We start from the raw sequence: 19249 nt of genomic DNA, 5'->3' as shown, positions 1-19249 counted from the left end.
AAATATGCAATAGTTGGTATCATAAGCATAAGTCCTTCATAATTATGAGACATAAGTTATACTTGAAATTAAACTCAACTACCAGCTATTTTTGGTTATCGCATATCCTTGCATATAAGCCGAGTCCCTAACTCAAAAAAAAGTTGCCAGACTAAGGAATCGGCTTATACGCACAAAACTAGACTGAAAAGATTTCTTTAGGTAGTTTGACAGAGATAGTGAGGATGAATTTAAAGTGGTTTGAGACACATTTTATCATTATTAAATAAAGACATTAGTGGTTATAATTCTCGATAAATCTCTTCTGCAACCATTTGCTGTGATAGGTTCGTCTGACGTGTTACAATTTGTAGGGTTATGTAGGATATACGGTTATATTAAATAATGATTAATGTATATTCAACAAATTTTCATTGTTTAATTTTCCTGACACTTGATTCAGACCAAAACCACTGCCAAACCATTTAATATGTTATTTAATACGAGCCAGCTCCTCATAACCAAACCAAAATTGTTTGCAAGTTTGGTCCTGATACATACATTCCTGATACCTAATACAAAACTGAAATTAGACTGCTGCTCATATTTGCTAGAAAATTCTGTTTTTCAAAAGTGTCATTTTTTTCGGATTGCCCACAAATTATTATCATTATTTTATTCAGTTTGCTAGCTTACACCAAGCTATATATCTATATACTGAAGCTGAAGAATATGAATGCAGGGTTTGCAATACAAATTGCAGAATTGATTTCACTAGCAACAATCTTGGATATTTTGACTAATTTGTTATTGCCTAATTCTCTGATGTTTCTATCAGGTTAGCTTTAAGCATGACCGACAACAGTATGATTTATTCTCATGTTTTAAACTATTTTACAATATTATATTTATTCTACTGATATAGCCAATTACGGTATAAGTTTTCGGCAGCATGAACTTGATGGATATGCGGAAGTTCTTATTTTTTCTGGTACATGTTGTGATGGTGAATTGTCACTATATGGTGATCAATAGCTATTATGACGTCATTGTCAAGCACGTTGCTGTGCGGCATTCTTGAAGGACATTCGGATAGTGAAGCTGGTCGAGCTAACATGTCTCTCACTGGATACCGGTATACTCTAATATATTTTTCAGTTAACTTGTATAATTTGCGTGCTTGCTTTAGTTATGCATTATAACTGTATAAATAAACACTACAGTAAAGTAGGGTAGTTCTCATAATTCTGTAACTGCTGATCTGTACAGCTTCCTCTACTACACATTTCACACATTTTAAGCAAGCAATTAGTTTAATAAACAATGCCCGTATTCCCATACCAGAGTTGGATTGGTACCGGTAGACTGGTAGACTGGTGGCAAAACAACTGGGCGTGTCTCATCAAGGTTATTCATTATCACAACAAATATAGTGATTCAAAGACACCAGTTAAGAATATATGTAAGTAAAACACAAAAAAGACATTCAAGACCACTTAGCCTACAACTACCCACCTTCCTAGCACTGTTACAGCTGTTGTGAATCAAAGTGACTATAATCACTTTGCTGTGAATCAAGCAGAAAACAAGGAAATACGGTAATAATCCTGTGGTTTGCAACAAAATCCCACACGGTAAAAAAAACTCCCCATTAACAATATTCCTACACAGAATTAAAGTTAATGGATGACAAAACTAATTTAGGCCTATTAAGTAATTAGGGGTAATATTCGCAAAACAAGAAAAACTATTCAAGAAATATCAGATTTTTGGAGAACACTATGATTGTATGAAAAATATATGCAAGCCTGAAGGTTTAATTAAAAACAAAAAAAATAAGATCAGCAACTTGCCAACAAATTTGAAAAAAGATTTTTAATAGTAATTGGGGTCACAAGTTAAAATATTAAAGAATGGTGGGCAACAAAGTGTAACTTTATGAGTAAAAAGTTTGTGAGTAAAAAAATCAAAAATCAGTTTTACTCACATTCAGTGCAAACTCAACAACTTGTGATCAAATTCAAATATTACTCCCCAAGTTGGTTTTGAAAGTAATTTTATTCAATCATGTGTTTCATTCGCTACTCTGTAGAAGCTTTGAAAATCAACAAAAAAGTCGTTGTTTTCATATTTGGCTGAAACGAAAATTTGAGACAGTGATTTTAAAAAACATTTGAAGTCACGAGTATCATATAATAAATAATCAGAGATAAAGTGTGACTTAAGGTTATATAGGCCTTTAAAATGTTAATGAAAATAATTTTTTTGTGTATTCCAGTATTCTGCTTGCCTATTAGAAAATCAATGTCAAGAGAATATGGAGCTAATCATTCAATGAATTTAATTTTGATTGTAAAATACAAAATAATGTAATAACAGCAAACTACCCGAAAGGCAAACATAACTTAGGATGAAGTTGAATACGTATGCGCACCTTAACCATCCAACATGACAATTACAATCTAAAAAAATTATGAGATTTAGAGAATTTTGAAATAAAAATATGCGTAACAACTAACAAGGCTAGTGATTTCCAGCAAAACTGAACAAAACCTGGTGTCCATAGTTTGCAGTGGACACATGAAACATGTTATAAAAAATAAATTCAAACATGTCTAGTTTCAAACCAGCAATCCATCTCAGCATGACATTTGTCCTTCATACTAATATAGATTGGTTTAAGAAGCACACAAACGCATATCACAATTCAAATTTCATTATATTAGAGACTCTATAAAATGCTATAGAAATTTGATGCAATATTTGTTCATGTTTTCACTCCCAACAGGGCAAACAGACACTGACATGTAAAGAGCTAATCTTCTTGAAACAACCTAAATATTTTTTGGGGTCGATATTGTCTACTCAATTTATTACACACTAGATGAGGTGGTGTGCATGGAATCAAAGATGTGTAATACATGTTAACCACTGAGCCATCGCTTCTGATTGTTAGGGCATACATGATCCAAACTTTTCGTGAATAACTAGTCTGTTGTTATTACTGGTTTGGGGATAATTGTGCATGTTTATCTATGTAGGGACATGCTGTGTCTTCTAGTTTCGCAGAGTTGTGAAGCTAACTATGATAGACAGAAACTTTTATGGCCACCGCACATTAGAAAACATGATGAACCTTAAAGAATCTAGTCAAACAAATGTTGGTTTAGCATAGTTAAAATTGGACCAAGTTGGTACACTCATGTCATGAATAATTCATGATAGTTTGCTGTAAGTGTTCATTTTGAACCAGTTCTTTAGTGGCCGCCTATAGCGCTGAGTTTTGTTCAGTGCGATCATAGTCTGCTCAGAATTGACCCGCTTAAAATAAGCAACAAAGCCGACATATTTTCAATCTAACTTCATTCAATTCTTTCCCTAAATTTTCTAGATTTAATCGGTGTTCATGATTTGAAAAATGTTCCGAATAGAAATATTAGATTAACTATATATTGGTGACGCTGTTGTTCACAGGGTAATCCCCCATTCAAATCTAACATTCCAAGATTCCTCAAACTTCGACCATTTGACCAGCCGTTCCGTGAACCACCTGTCCAGCATTCTTCTCCCACATAATCAATGCGGCATGGATCACGAGATCAAAGCCCATATATACCTAAGTTGCGCAACAATGGAAATTGGCCGCCATTTTCGATTAACGTCGCCTGCGAGGTTACGGTGGTTCTGCGTGATCCTCGGCTAGGCTGGTACCCTCTGCTATAAAATTATAGGCTGCTTGGCGTCTAATTGCAGCGGGAATAGCAAACAGTGCAACTTGAAGCTATCAGCAGATGCCGAGTGAAGGAACGAATGGGAAAATAATTGTAGAGGCTGGAAATCCGGCCCTGGCATTTCGTTGTGTGAGGTTAGTCAAACGAATGGCCTAATATCAAACTGACATCAGGAAAGACAGGCTAGTAATCTGCAGGATGTACAGAGTTTTAGGATGATGTCACATTTAATTATTTATATCACGTTGCCCATCCGACTCACTAAAGTTAGCCCAGAAAAGTTACCGGTATCTAAAGTTAAGTTGAACTACAACGATTTTCTAAACGCTGGCTTCAGGTGTCAGATTAGGAAAACTGTATTTTTTTTTTTTAAAGGTCCACGTTGTGGATTCATAACAGTTTTGTTGAAATAAATAAATGATGAAAAAATAATAATCATAGAACATAGTTACATATAATAAACAAATATATTCGTAAACATCATTCAGTATTATCCAGCCATTCATATTATTCCATTGTTGATTCCAGATAAAGTTTCCCATGTTTATCAGTAAATATACATTGATTTATATGTTTTTAATCTATAGCAGAAAAATAAAAATTTGTACAATTAGTCATAGATTCTTACAAATTATGTCTAGTTCTTTTATAAAACTAGAATTATGTCTAAGTTGTTCTATATTTTTCCTTGCTAAGAGGGATTTTCTAATTCTTGTTATGACATTATTTACACTTGGATTAACATTTTCAAAAATTACTGCATTACGTTCTAACCATATTTTATATCTTGCAGTACATAGAAGAAGTATGACTGCATTACGTTCAACTAATGATAAATGTGAAAAACACTGATTATTTAGTTCTAGTAAAATACATGTTTTATAAATATTTTTTAACTTGCAATTGTTTATTTTTAATACGACAGAAAAAACATAATCATATACATTTTGTGTAAATGCACAGTTCCAAAATAAATGAGATATAAATTCTGGTTCTTGAGAACAAAGTACACATAAATCATTTCCAGTAATATGTCTAATCTTTGGTTTAACTTTTAGTGAAAGAATGTCCCACATAAGTTTATAATTGAAAATTTTCATATTATTAGCCAATATTTTACAATGTATGTTTGAACAAGCTCTTTCCAAACTACCATCTCTAAGAAACACTATTCTGTCACCCCTCACTATTATTTACAGGTATTTTAAAAATAACACTCAGTTGTTGCCCTATGTTATATTCAATGAAATTATATACGGATTGTCTACAGTGTTCAATATTAGCATTAATTCTATCACAGTAATATTCATAAGAAGTCATGACATAAAGGCACATTGTAAAAAGAGGAATATTAATTATATCATATCCTCCTAATATTTTGTTTTTACATAATGTATCAATTCTTAGGGTATTTCTACCATTAAATACAAACTTTTCTATAATATCATTGATTTGTTTTCCTATATACAACGGGATAGGGAATATTCTTGCACAGTACAAGAAAACAGGTAAAATTTTAAGTTTGATCAATAGACATTTTCCATCGAGCGATAAAGGAATGTCCTTCAGTTCACATATTACAGTCCTTACATTATCCATACAGTCTTCCCAGTTGTTATTGCTTGTATCAGAGTTTGAAAACACTACTCCGAGTACATTCAAACTTTGTACAATATGGAGATTTGAAAAAAATTTGGATTAGTCCATTTTCATATTTTTAAAAGTTTTGTTTTTCCAATGTTCAACTTCATGCCAGTTGCTAGCTCAAATCTGTTTATTAAATCCAGAGTATAATAAATTGAAGTTTTGTTTCTTACAGTCAGGGTGATATCATCAGCGTAACTTAGATGCTTTATTTCTTGATTGTGTGGGATCATAATTCCATTGATACTTTTATGGGCATTTCTTGCAATGAGCAAGGGTTCAATTGCTATTATGAACGTATATAAGCTTAGTGGATCACCTTGGCGAACTCCTCTTTCTAATGTAACTGCTTGACTTAAATATCCATTTATCAACACCCGAGTTTCTGATTCGGTATACAAAGTTCGAAGTATAATTATAAATTTTTCTTTGAATCCAAATTTATGTAGTACACAAAAAAGATATTCCAGGTCAACGCTGTCAAAGGCTTTGTTTAAATCCAATGAAAGCAGAGAAGATTCTCCAAATTTGTTCTCCTCCTGTATACATATATCTCTCAATAAGATGAGTGTATCTGATATTCTCCTTCCTGGAACAGCGGTTTGATGTTTATCTATTATTTCAGGTAGTAGTCGTTTTAGTCTATTCGCTAGTAATTTTGTAAGTATCTTATAGTCGGTGTTCAGCAATGATATAGGTCTGTAATTTTTTATTTGATCCATCTCACCTTTCTTATGAATTAGTGTTGTATATCCATTTTTCATATCTTTTGCAATGAGGCCTTTTTCATACACTTCTTCTAAAACTTCAAAAAAATCATTTCCAATTATATTCCAACATTTTATATAAAATTCGACACTTATGCCGTCTGGTCCCGAAGTTTTGTCTTTTTTGAAAGATTTGATTGTTTCTTGAACTGCCGCAAAGATAATCGGTCTCTGTAATGTTTCTGCATCATCCTCTTCTAGTTTTAATGAATCTGGAATACCTTCCACAAAATCTTTTTGAGTTTTCATGTTGGTATTTTGTTTTTTGTATAGTTTCTGGTAGAATTCTTTAACTATTGCCATCTTTTCCACCAATTTTTCTTGTACCACATCTTCTGTGTCTCTTAATTTTTTAATGTAACATTCTTCATGTTTTTTTCTCAATTTTTTAAAGAATGCCTTGTTACATTTTTCATACGTGTCATAGAAATGGGCCAAATTTTGAAATCTAATTTTACTATTCTTCTGCTTTTGTTTTTTTAGTACTTCTCTTTTTGTTTTATTGAATAAAGTTAGAACTTTATCTCCTCTGTCTAATCTTTCTTTTAGTTCTTCCATCTGTTTCATTTCTTTGCGATATTGTGCTTTTTCATCTTTTGCTTGTTTAACAGAATGTTTGATTGTTAAATCTTTTATTTTTTTCTTTATTTCGGTCCACCATTGAGTCTTTGTATTAAATAATACTTTCAATGTGCGCCAATTATCCCATTTATGTTTAAGTTCTTCAATATATATTTCACTATTATAAACTGATACATTGTTTTTCCAGAATCCGCTCCCTCTTTCTTCCAAGTTGGTGTAAACTTCAATATCAACCGAATACATATCATGATCAGAAATATAAGTTGGACAACAGTATAAATTTGATACTGAACACAAGTTTTGCGAGCAGTAGATACGATCTAACCTTGCTTGTACGGTGTTGTTTCGCCATGTGTAAAAAGTATTGTTATTTGGAAAATATTCCACAGAATCTATCAAATTAAAGGTGTCTATAAGTTCATTTAACGCCTCAGTAATGTATTCCTTTTTAGCTCGTTTGGTGCTTTCCGATCTATCACAGTCACGGTCAACATCCTGAACACAGTTCATGTCACCTCCCAAAATAACAGAATACTGTGAATGTATGAATCTGTAGCTGTTGTTATAAAAGTTTTCTTGTGTTATAATGCTTGTTCTGCAGGGGGCATAAATATTAACAAAATGAATTATTTTTCCATGGATGTTTATATTAGCAGTCACTACTCTTCCATTATTGTCAAAAGAAATATTACTAAATGAAAAATTGTTCAGTTTTGATTTAAGTAATATAGCGACACCCCTAGAGTTTGAGTTCCCGCTATTCCATAAACTTGTATCCCATTTCCACTCCCGGCGCCATTTTAATTCAACGTCTGGTGTGCAGTGCGTTTCTTGTAAAAATATCACATCTGCTTTTTGCTTGGTTAATTCATGAAAAACATCTTTTCGTTTTTGGTTGTCTCTTATTCCATTTTCATTAATTGTTAATATTGTTAAATACAGCACCATTATATGTGTTTTTTTATTTCTTATTTGTTTTTTGGTTTGGTAATATGAGAAGAATTAAAAGTGTTATTCGCTCATACTCTGAAGATATTCATTTGCCTCTTTTATGGTCATAGTTCTTTGTTTTCTCCCCGTTTTTTTCTTTCTTGGTGGTGATCTTTCATTTGAATCAGTGTTAGTAGATATTTTTTGTGTTAGATTTTCTTGCTGTTGTTTGTCTCGTCCCAAAACTTATAATATAGTTTTCTCTGATGAATTAGATTTGCTTGTCGAATTCTCAGAGTGCATCTGTTCTTCATTCCCTTTTCCATTAATTTCATTATCTTCACTGATGTCTGAGATGTTGCCAAACATTTCAGGTTGTAAACTTGATACAGTTGCACATTCTTCTGCATTTGCTGGTGTGCTTTGTTTTGGGTTTCTTTTTGTTTGACTCTCTTCATTGATACTATTACTAGCATCTTTTACTGGTTCTATATCAATAGTTTCTTTTTCTTGTCTGGGTGTAGTTTCTTTTTCTTGTCTGGGTGCTAATATGGTTTAGTCATCTCTTACATTTTCTGGACTTGTTAATTTTTGTCCTGTATCTTTGTATTTTACAAATTTTGGAATGAATTCCTCACATGCGTTCTTCAAATGACCAGTTTTGCCACAAATGCGACAAGTTGGTTTTTGTCCCCAATATTTAACGAAAAGAGAATGTCCCTTTATTTTGACATAACTCTTGATGGGTTTTTCCATAATATCATCTTTTCTTATAAAAAATCTACGAATACCATTTTTTATGTTGAACCTGTCTTTTAATGGGAGAACTTCTCCTATTTTTCCATGGTTGTTTTCAAAGTGTTCTTTTATTTCAATTCCCTTCAATGGGATTGGTACATGATGTATAAAAACAGCAACATTTTCGGGAACATAAAGCCTATGTAGTGGTAGGTTTTCTTGGAGTCCTGCGGTCACAACAATTCATAGTAGCCTAATTAACAGCAATGAATAGACAATTCGGAGCTTAGCGGAAATAATGCTTTATCTTTTAAATTCTAATCTTCTGAACGGAATGCGTGTTTAGTTAGGTCACTGTCAACTTCAACGCTTGCTATTTCAAAAATACGTTCATTTTATAACCTACAACTCATCCCATTTTCAGACTCATTTTTGAAAAATATCAATTTGAACCGAAGAGGACGGATAAATGGGAAAAAATAAAATGGGACATAGACAATATCGATGAGCCAAATTCATCAAAAAATTCAAATCATTAAAACCTGAATTAGCTAAAATATTGACTGAGATGAAATTTCAAAAAAGAACAATAGGCCTACAGTGAGTTTTGAATGCCACAGAAATCTGTAATTGTCAGTTTGAATGTCTTGAAATGAATCGTTTCACCTTACGTTTTAGGTTTCATCAAAACATCCTACTCCAGGTGCCACCAGGACAAACCAGTTGTGCCAGAAGCCTATAATGTTGGGTCATATACAGCATAAGAGTGTGAGATTGCTGTCTAAGCCTCAAGAATGACTTCAGAAGTACTATGGCTTCTGTTTATGCATATGATGTATTGTAGATTGTAGACTGAGGACGCAATTTGATGGTTACTACTTTGCGCACAGTGAGTGGACTGTTGCATGTGTCCAGAACCACATTACACTGTGTAACACACATTTTGTTACTGGCTTCTGAGTTTTATTTTCTGATGAACAGTTACACGCCTAAACTGAGGCAAAATGGATTTTAATTTTTTGAAAATTGGGGGGGGGGGGGGGGGGGAAGTATTTCACTCAAATCGTTTTTTGGGGGGGGGGGTATAAAACAACAAAAAACTTTCATTATAACACAGGAGTGCTATTTTTTGTGTTTTTAATTATTCAAATTATTACAAATTAAATAACTTTTTAGCGATTAAAAGACTTAAAATTGAACATGAAAACAAAGATTATTTGTTAAAGTCAATTTCATGAATAGGCACTCATATTTAGCCACCATCGCTTGGCTGACATGGGCAGTCCCGATCTCGTAATGGAACTAAGATAAGGAAAGTCGGAATAAAAATTGGGCCTAGCTTTAACCTGGTACACATACTGCGGGAGTTTCAATTAATGTAGACTTTTTCATGTCTTTGTTATTTAATTGTTGAAATTTCTATTGTTGGTCAATCGAATAGCAATTCTTTTCCATGTCTTTTATATTTAGGTATTGTTGATCAATTAAATGTTTTTTTTTCATATCTTTGTTATTTGATAATATTATTTCTATTTTTGGTTAATTAAAATGTTTTCAAATTGCTCTGAACTATTAGTGGGATCAGTTCGTTTATGATGGTTTCGTGAATCATACTGTAACAACGAATATTTGAATAAAAACGTTCACTATCCCTATGATGATCATTACTTCGTTTTGTAAACACGATTCGCAAGATGTGAATTATTGAATTTTCCTATCGATTAACCTCTTGTGTGAGTCAGAAACGTTTTCAAAACCCATCTGCTAAAACTTTTTGATAAGTATTAACATTTTTGGCGTGCAAGTTTGTAAAAATCCCAAACATATATATATAAAGTTCATGCAATTTTTAAACATTTTCAGATTATGACAAACCTATGAATAAAATTCCTCTTGCCCTATCCAGTGTGTTAGTTTTTTTCAGTAATGTGTATGTAAGCCTACCACTGAGTTGCACTTTATTATTTTTCACGTTCAGACACATTCACATCAATTCCCTGATCCACTTTGTATATATAGCCAGTTTATTATTTTTTCCTGATTATTATCGTTCAAACCCCGTTAAATTGATTAATCAGGTAGGTATGAATTTCCATCACAATATTCTGGCCTCTTTAGATTGTTTTATTTAACGAATGCAACACCGGACACCCCCGACGCTTTTTTTTGTTTGTTTTAAGAACACACATTTATTACATTGCTTTTATCTAAGGATCCCCTCATTTTGTTCCCAAATATATTGTAAAAATATTATCGTAATAGTTCAAGTTTTGCCACTGGTCATCTTTCAGTGATAATCTTAATCACATCAGCGTATATGGTGAGCGCTGACTTCGATGACCATATGGTCGTCGACAAAATAATAAAATCTCTCTTTCTCGTTGTACTGCCATTGGTAAGGACGTTTACAATTTAATTATGCAGCTAAAGTGTCTAAAAAGGGCGAATTTATAATGTAATGAGACGACCACGTCTATAACTCTGTTTTATTCTGTATGCCCATATTTATTCTTACCACTTGAGTCATTAGTGAGCAACTGTGTAACTTTCTTTTTTAGCTGGTTTGTCAGAGTGCCGGCAGTGTGGATATTCCTCTGTGTTTTAGGTTATTATTATAGTGTTTAGTGCCGTTAATCTGTGTAATTCTTGTTGTAAAATGATATTAGTAGTACAGGTTTACTATTTCTCCAGTTTGGCATAGCTCTGTTCACTAGTTAGCTTGTATTTACCACTTCCGTAACTAGTCTACTTTCGCAGTTTATTTCCTGTGTGATTTCTATGCGTATTTTCATGTATATTACGTGTTTGTCGATAAGATAGGATTTGTGTTGTATCTTTAGTGTCATACTAGTTATTCTTATGTATATCTAGGTATGTTTTACCCGGTTTTTAGTATCCCATTATAAGTAAATAGTTCATGACTGTGGCGTCATAGACAAATTCCGTATCTTGTGTTACGTATGTATCCTACGGTATTTGTACTGTGTTTTTATTTGTTTATTGTATTTCTTATTGGAGTATTTGGTTGTATTAAGTTCTTACAGGTGTATAATTAATCTAGTTAGTTAACTTAGTTACTCTGCTGTGGTTGGAACCGCAAGAAGATTATTTTGTGATCGACATCTATTGCAACTTCAGTGTCCAAGAAGCTGGCAGAAAGAACCTGAGTGGTGATATCAATTTTGGTACGCCACAGTAACATTGACATCAATATTTAGCTACAGTCCCATTTGACGTCGCCTTTACTGTCGAAAAATTTAGTTTGTTTTAGTCATTTAAGCCTATTGTAGTGTGAAACTGTGTTTGTCTACCAGAGAGGGATCAATTCAGTTTAATTACAATTACTTCCTTAAATTTTTTAATTACATAACAATTACTCCGTGCAAAAAATATCAAATTACATTTATAATTATAACATTTGGTATAACAGCATGCCTCAGTGCTGCTCAAAGATTTAAAAAAAAAACTCTGACAATGGTGCAGGAAGTGGTACAACACAGTTTTCGGGAGAGTTTGTTTGATGTTCATCCATTTCCAAAATACTAAGTTTAGTTTAATTGTGTAGAGTAATCGAGCGAAAATTTTAGCAAATTACAATAACACAGAATGAAAATGCCTCCATTACATTACAATTACATGAAAAACTGTAATTAATTACATCAATTAAAATTGATCCAACTCTGGTGTCTACTATCCTAATGAAAAAATCAACATGGAGGATTTGTTGCGCCATCAGGACGCCTTGGTTATCAGTAAATTCCGGGAAACCGGGAGGCCAAGCGTCGATTCCGGGACTGTCCCGGGACGGTTGGTAGACCTAGCATCATCAGGTCTTGAAAAGTATTAGATTTAGGCGCGGCGGTGTGGCTCAACGGGCTAAGCGTTAGGAATACGCTCGCCACCGCACCTCTAACTACTCTGCGTGGGTTCGCAGGTTCGAATCCCATGCAGGGATGGTTATGTGCGAGAGGATTGCTGGACTCCTCGCCGTCGTTGGGTGGTTCACGTAACCGCTGGTCGGTTACGGCTTCCTCCACCACCAAGTCCATGCTTCCGAAAACAAACAATACAGTAAATCTAATCCCATACCCGACTTGGAATGGTAACCGGACGAGTAGCCGTGGTTCGCCATATGGATAAGCTATCTTATCGGCTTTCCTCTCCCCCGGGATAAATATGTAAATCCTATCCTATCCTATTTTGCCTACTTTCCCGATTTTCCGTAGGCTATATGTGTGTGTTGACTTGCATTGCCTATATATTTGTTTTAGTGTTACGGAAAATCGAAATGAACTTTACTAACCGTGCGTTGCGTCTATATTATGTTTGTTACCGAGCGGCGTGGGTTGTTAATGTAAGTGCCCCGTATTGGGTTCGATACTGATTGAGACGTCCTATCGGATTTCTGCGCCCTCGGAATATAACCACTGATTTAAATCTGCCCAAATAGCCTTTTAAAACTACTAAAATTAGGCTTGTTTGCGTCACACTACCCGAGCCGAGTGATCGAAAATGGCGTCCATATGACGCCATAATGGGACGAGTTAGTTGCACGGGGTTGCGTAAAAGTACGGTGCTTGCCATCTTGTTGTTATGTAAAATCTATGGGTGATCACTGCAATAGATAGGTAGAAAATAGAATCCACTACAAACCATTTAACTCTATTCAGAACTCAGGTGATCACTGCCGATTCTTATGGCGACGGTATCACCATCAGGGGCGATAGAGATACCCAGAGATGTTTTTGAACGAGTTCTGGAGTTCGCCGATTTAGCTTTAGGGAAATATTTTCGGTACCGTATTTTCGGTTTTCCAAATGATACCGGTACCGGTATTGTCCAAATTATCAACTTGGCAAGCGAATTTGTTAGAAAAATATTTTATATCTGACAAAGCAGATGAATGCAAAAAGGGATATAACACACAAGAGCCGTCAGCTTCCATTTTTGAAGCACCTGAAGCTGAAGCACATATCAAGGAAATTTGATTGAAATGAATAAAGCTGCTGGACACAACCTCTAGTCTTGGGTATGAAAGATGTTTTATATCAAGATTTTCTAACTCCTGTTTTCACTCTTTGTATTTGTGACATTCCAAGACAAACACTTGAAACTAAATAATTAATGCAATGAAAATAAAATTTAAAAGGCTCAAATTAAATTTGTCCAAAATGTTTTGGCTGAAACAACTAAATCAATCGGATCAATAACCTTGCAATAAATTTCTTTCCCTTCTCCCGTTTTAGGTTCTGTACTGTTATTGTCCAACCTTACTTTTCCTATTCTAATCTATCATAGTTGGGTCTGATTCAGGATATTGAAATTTTGAATATGAAAACCTTGCATTCATATACTTTTTTTTGGGGTGCTATCATATTATTGGCCCACCAGTGAGCTAATCCTAAGTAAGGATTAGTTAGATGAGGCAATAGCAAAGCATTGCACACTGCGATAATGGACTGGTTTGAACTTCTAGATCAGCCCTAATCAGCCTAGTATCAAGCGAATGTTTCATGGGTGCTTGTCTACTGTCTTGCTTAGAGATCAGAAATAAAAACCTTGATCAAATCGATATTTTCTTCATTCTGAATGAAATAAATTGCAGGTACTCCTGTAGTATGTGGACCAAGATGGCGGACACCAAAATGTAAAATGTGTACCAGGTTAGGATTAGGCCATAATTTGATTCCGATTTCGGGGACTAGTCGAGTGACTCCTGTAGTATATGTACCTGAAATTATGGCCTGGTACACATACTACATTCCGGTGTCCGCCATTTTGGTTTGCATACTACAGGAGTACCAAATCGCACTGTAAATAAATTTATAAAATCCCATGTGGTAAATAAATTGGCATTTTAAATTTCAAAATAGGAAGAAAATATTGCGATCCGATCTCCCCAACATGGAAACGATGATTTGCGAGTGTGACCAACCATCAGAACACATTGGAACTCATCATGACCAAGTACAAACAGCAGATGATGAAGTTTACAGAGTACCAAAAGTATCAACATTTTTTATAATCCCAGGGTGAGGAAAGTTAATTGCTTTACTAATATTTTTTTCAAAATGTCATGAATCTGAAGCGAATGAAAATAACTGGCTAACTAACACTATATCTGCCATGGACTGGTAAATGGGCGTGAGGCCATGGTTCGCCATGACTAAGCCATCTTATCAGCTTTCCTCTTCCTCATGATAAAAATAATATCTTATCCCTAATATGAGCAATCCTAGTTGAATAAAACAAAGCCAGAAGACAAATTATTGGATTAGGCAAATGCTCTTAACCAGGGGAGGGCAAGGTTTTAGGACCAGGGGCCAAAAAGCAAAAATGTAAACCCGTATGCCTCCTGCCTAAACTAAATTTGATCGCAATCTCAACAAATTCCTTGAGCTATTTTTAGCTAAAACGACGAAATTTGGTTTTAGTCTGGTTGTGGCAGCATAAGGTGGCCATGTTAAATTACCCAATGGGCTGATTAACTAACCTTTGACCTATGCAAAAATACTTCGTCAACGTTTTGCGAGACTGGACTGTGCGTGAAAGACCCAGTTGAGACGTTCTGCGTAAATCATTTTACACTTTTTTGTTCGTTTTTCGTTTCATACAAGACCAGTTAGTTGCTCGCTAAGAATCTAGGTTTTCATTCACTTTTCGGTAAGTTTGCACGCAGGCTCAGACCTTTGGCGTGCCACGGCCACTGATTGCACGCCAGGATCTGTGATTGCATGCCCAATTTCTCGTGTAAAAATGCCATGAAATCCAGACTGGACTACCATTGGGTCTCGCGTAGTTTTGTACTTCTAGTTGACGTAGCATAACAATTTTTGCACATGTCAATCCTAACCCCACCTGACTACGCCATCCAAAAATTATGTCATTACGACGCCACAATCATCTATAGACCTTGCTACGATTGTCCAAAATGGCATCTGCCCCAACACACTCATAAAGAACTCACTATCGTCAGTGGTCTTTTTCATATCGGAATCGTTGCGATGAAAAAACGAGAGAAATAGCTTGCTCAATATCAGGTGATCGTCTGCACGTCTTGGATGACAGTTTGTAGGGCTTTATTAGGTCACTGTGACGTAATATTCAGGGTAGGATTGACATATGCAAAAATTGTTATGTTACACCCACTAGAAGTACTTTAGGTACGAAACTACACCCCTTATCATGGAGACTTCTAACTTTCTTTACTGTTTATTACGATTTTGCTATTTATTGATAAAAGTACAACAGTCTGAAAGTTCAATACTGTTGAGTATTTTGGTCCTTCAAATTATTGCCCAGGCCTCGTTTAATTGGGTTTTTGTGTGTGTTGGTGGACAGGAACATGATATTTCTCATGTTTTAAACTTCTTTATAGGTTTCGCTTACTCCCAGAATTCTCCATTTTTAATTTTTGTGTGTTATGGAGTTTTCAAAATAAATCAAACTATTCCCGGGGGCAGGGAAAGTTAATAAGAGGGCTTAATCACATGGCGAACCACAGTCTCTCGTCTGGTTACCAGTACATGTTGGGTGTGGGATTAGTTAGCCAGTCTTTTTAGGATGCGTGGACGTAATGACGAAAAAAGCCGTGACCGATCAGCCGTCACATGAACCACCCTGTTCCTTTGGGTATAAAAATATGGACTCCTTGCTATCATATGGCTGTTCATGTGAAGGCTGGTTTGTTACTGCTTTCTCCATTGTCTAAGTGTGCGCCTGTAATGTAGATATGTAAATTAGCTTTAATATATTCTTATTGTTGTGCACAAGTCAACTCCAGCTTTTTCTACACTTTAAATACAGTAGTTCATAATGTCATAGCTAATGAAATCAGTATTATACTACTAATAAAGAAAATAAGTAATACTACACCAAATACAAAGTTTCTGTCCAAAATTAAGAAACTCCACCTGGTTTGACTCTTTCAAAAAAATTTTCAAGGCTCGGATCATAAAAATATTGTCCACGTCATTAATGATGTCCTCATCAAATCAGAAATATTTTAAATACAAACAACGAGCGTTTATGTGGGCTGCACTGCAACAATCAAACTTGTCAATGCTTTCTAACATACACTTCCAAATGATTTAATTTCATCTATTATCCCAGGATCATGACAGTGCTGCTGAAAGTCTTGCCAAACAGGCTTCAACTCTCAAGAACGAGATGAAAGCGAGAAACACATATCAAGAAAATTTAATTGAACTGAACAAAGTTGCTGGACACAGACCAAGGTCTACTTTAGTCTTAGGTACGACAAATTTTTACAAGAACCAGTACTAGCTTTGTTCATGTTTCTAATGTGATATTTATTCTTATTATCTTTCCCTGTATGATATTTTCAGGCATAAATGTTCGATTTTTATTTTTACTGAACACTGGAGCCCGGCCCACCAAACCATTCAGTGTGGCCCTTGTCAACACTCAAATTTCCCCATCAAGCATAAAATCTGAATCTAACAGTTATGTTAAAAAAGCTGCTCATGTGGGTAAAAATACATGTTTTCATTGTTTTCACTTGTGTCTTTATTATTGGAACGCTGAGCAACAGTCGTATTCTTTTGTCTTTCTCGCATTGATTTTTTGTGTGGCCCGGCTAACTGTATGAAGTTGGTTATATGGTCAACCAAAAAATGTTGCACACCCCCCTTAATAGTAAAAAAAATAATAAAATGTAAATCTCAAACAAAGTTATGTTTGCCAAATTCCCATTTCTGTCTTCAAGGTATTCAGCAAGAAAATAATGCAATTCGGTACCTACAACATGAGAACGATGAATTGCGACAAAGTTTGACCGACCATTAGAACGCATTGGAACTTATCATGACCAAGTACAGACAGCAGATGATGAAATTTACTAAGCACCAAAAGTATGTTGATCTTGTCAATGTATTTCATAATCTCAGGGAGAGGAAAGTCTATTGTTTTACTATAAAATGGCTGTTTTATTACTAATAAACTTTCAATTGAAGTTTCAATCATTCAGAATACCTTATGGTTCTAATACGAACCATCCTATTTCCCGTAGAAATGGCAAATTAGGGTTTTTATCCTAGGCTTTTGGCCAGTTCAGTACAGCGGCTCCACAAGTTTACATTCAAATGCGAGAGTCTGTATGAAATATATACAGGGTGTCCATAAGGTCCCTTTACAATTTCAATTTTGTTATGAAGGTAGTTGATCTCAACCAGGTTTGTTGTTTTTTAACCAGTAATTAGTTAAGTTTTTTTACTCCCATTTATCACATCTGTGAGGGCCAAAACAATATATGGTATCGATAAATTTTCTTCCAATTTTAAAAAATTTCACGACTTTATGGACACCCTATATATTGTTTGAATAATATCGAATACTTGTACTTGTATAGTACAAAATATACTTTTTATTAGGTTTAACATTATTATCAGACCTGCTACACTAAATTTACTATGTTTTGCAAGTATTAGTGTTAAGTATTGTACTGGGGTACCTTGAGCCTATGGAATGTTCCAATGGGGTTCCACCCCACCAAAAAGGTTGAGAACCAGTGGATTAGGCATATTGGACGGACAATTCTAAAAGCTATGAAGAACACATTATAGCATGGGGTGTGCAACCTTTAATACAGGAGGTCCAGATAGAAATAACTGGACGAAACCTGTTATGGCATTGTAAAGTCGTAGGCATGAATAAACTAGACTCAGGTATTGGCTTCGCAACGCACAGGGATTGGAATTACTCATCTGTACCAAGTTAAATTTAATTGAAAACTGATTTCGCGGTCCGTACACCATTCAAAATTGCCACTCTTGTGGGCCGCATTTGACCCATGGGCCAGTCGCAGGTTTCACACCCCTGCATTATAGTATTTGTAAATTAATATTAAAAATCCAAAGCCGTATAGCTGAATAATATTCACAATGAATAATTATGAAGTTTTACTTGGATTCAAATATTTCAACAAAATCAATGAACCGTGACTTAGCAGCATTTATAATTTTATTTATATCTTCCATTTTCAGCATCCAGATCACTGAAAATGCTTAACAAGCAGAAAAACAATATCATAAAGAGAATATGGAACTCATTGATAAGGTATTGAGACCAAGGTTATTCAAGCCCTCAATTATGTTGTAGTGCTTGGTTATGCCATCCCACAATATTGGTCACCCTGGCCCACAATGCTGGTCCCACGTTTCAGTTTAGTGGGCCACAAATTTGATTCTGGGGATTAGTTTTGATGTCAAAGAACATGTTATTATTCCCATAACTAACCTCATTAGGTATACCCTGCTAAAAGTCTTGTTATCGCTGTGAATATATGCACAATTAACCCTCTGACCACCACAAAATTGTGGAATGGCAAACTGTAGGAGTAACCTTGGTGGTGTTGAACATTTATATATACAATCTTATAGTAAAAACAGTGTGTACCAATATGGAGGTAACTAATTTTGTTTGCTTACTTTACATCATGTTGTATAAAGCAGCGGTTCCCAACCTTTCTACCCTGGCGGACCGGTAAAATTAGATTAAATGTACTCGCGGACCGGCAAAAATTGAAATGGCCGTAACAGAAAAGAATAACATATATTTGCGTCTTATAATGCAATGTCGGGCACTCAATATGCTTCTAGACAAAAAAGCACACTTTAAAACATTTCACACGAAGAATAACTATCAAATAATGTGCCGACCAAAAATTACAAATGAGTGAAACATAAAATAATACCATATATTTGCGTAATGAAATGCAGTGCTGGGCACCCATTATGCGTGAGAAAGGCACGCATTAAATTCTCACATTAAAATAATGCACAATTAACTACTGTGAAAATTTTGCTGCTGTTTCTTTTCCAATACAAGATTGCGAACGAGGCAAAGAAGTTTTTGCAA

At 34.8% G+C, this 19249-nt stretch overlaps 3 protein-coding genes across 2 annotated transcripts in view; 2 read left to right on the top strand and 1 right to left on the bottom strand.

The window, feature by feature from the left end:
- LOC144422696 (uncharacterized) overlaps nucleotides 1-19249 on the bottom strand; it is a 486406-nt gene that overhangs the window by 19705 nt on the left and 447452 nt on the right. The window lies entirely within an intron of this gene.
- The window catches only part of LOC120332866 (FGFR1 oncogene partner 2 homolog), a 424145-nt gene that overhangs the window by 238315 nt on the left and 166581 nt on the right, over nucleotides 1-19249 (top strand).
- LOC120329781 (FGFR1 oncogene partner 2 homolog) overlaps nucleotides 1-19249 on the top strand; it is a 443159-nt gene that overhangs the window by 320776 nt on the left and 103134 nt on the right. Inside the window, exons 3-6 of the mRNA XM_078112444.1 lie at nucleotides 14245-14403; nucleotides 16484-16625; nucleotides 17100-17244; nucleotides 18376-18448. Coding sequence (XP_077968570.1) covers nucleotides 14245-14403; nucleotides 16484-16544 — 220 coding nt within the window. The 3' untranslated portion in view covers nucleotides 16545-16625; nucleotides 17100-17244; nucleotides 18376-18448. The remainder of the gene's footprint in view (nucleotides 1-14244; nucleotides 14404-16483; nucleotides 16626-17099; nucleotides 17245-18375; nucleotides 18449-19249) is intronic.

This window comes from Styela clava, chromosome 5 (assembly GCF_964204865.1).
Source record: "Styela clava chromosome 5, kaStyClav1.hap1.2, whole genome shotgun sequence".
NCBI classification, from domain to species: Eukaryota; Metazoa; Chordata; class Ascidiacea; order Stolidobranchia; family Styelidae; genus Styela; species Styela clava.
Note: the sequence above shows the minus strand (reverse complement) of the source record. Positions and strands in the feature narration are given on the sequence as shown.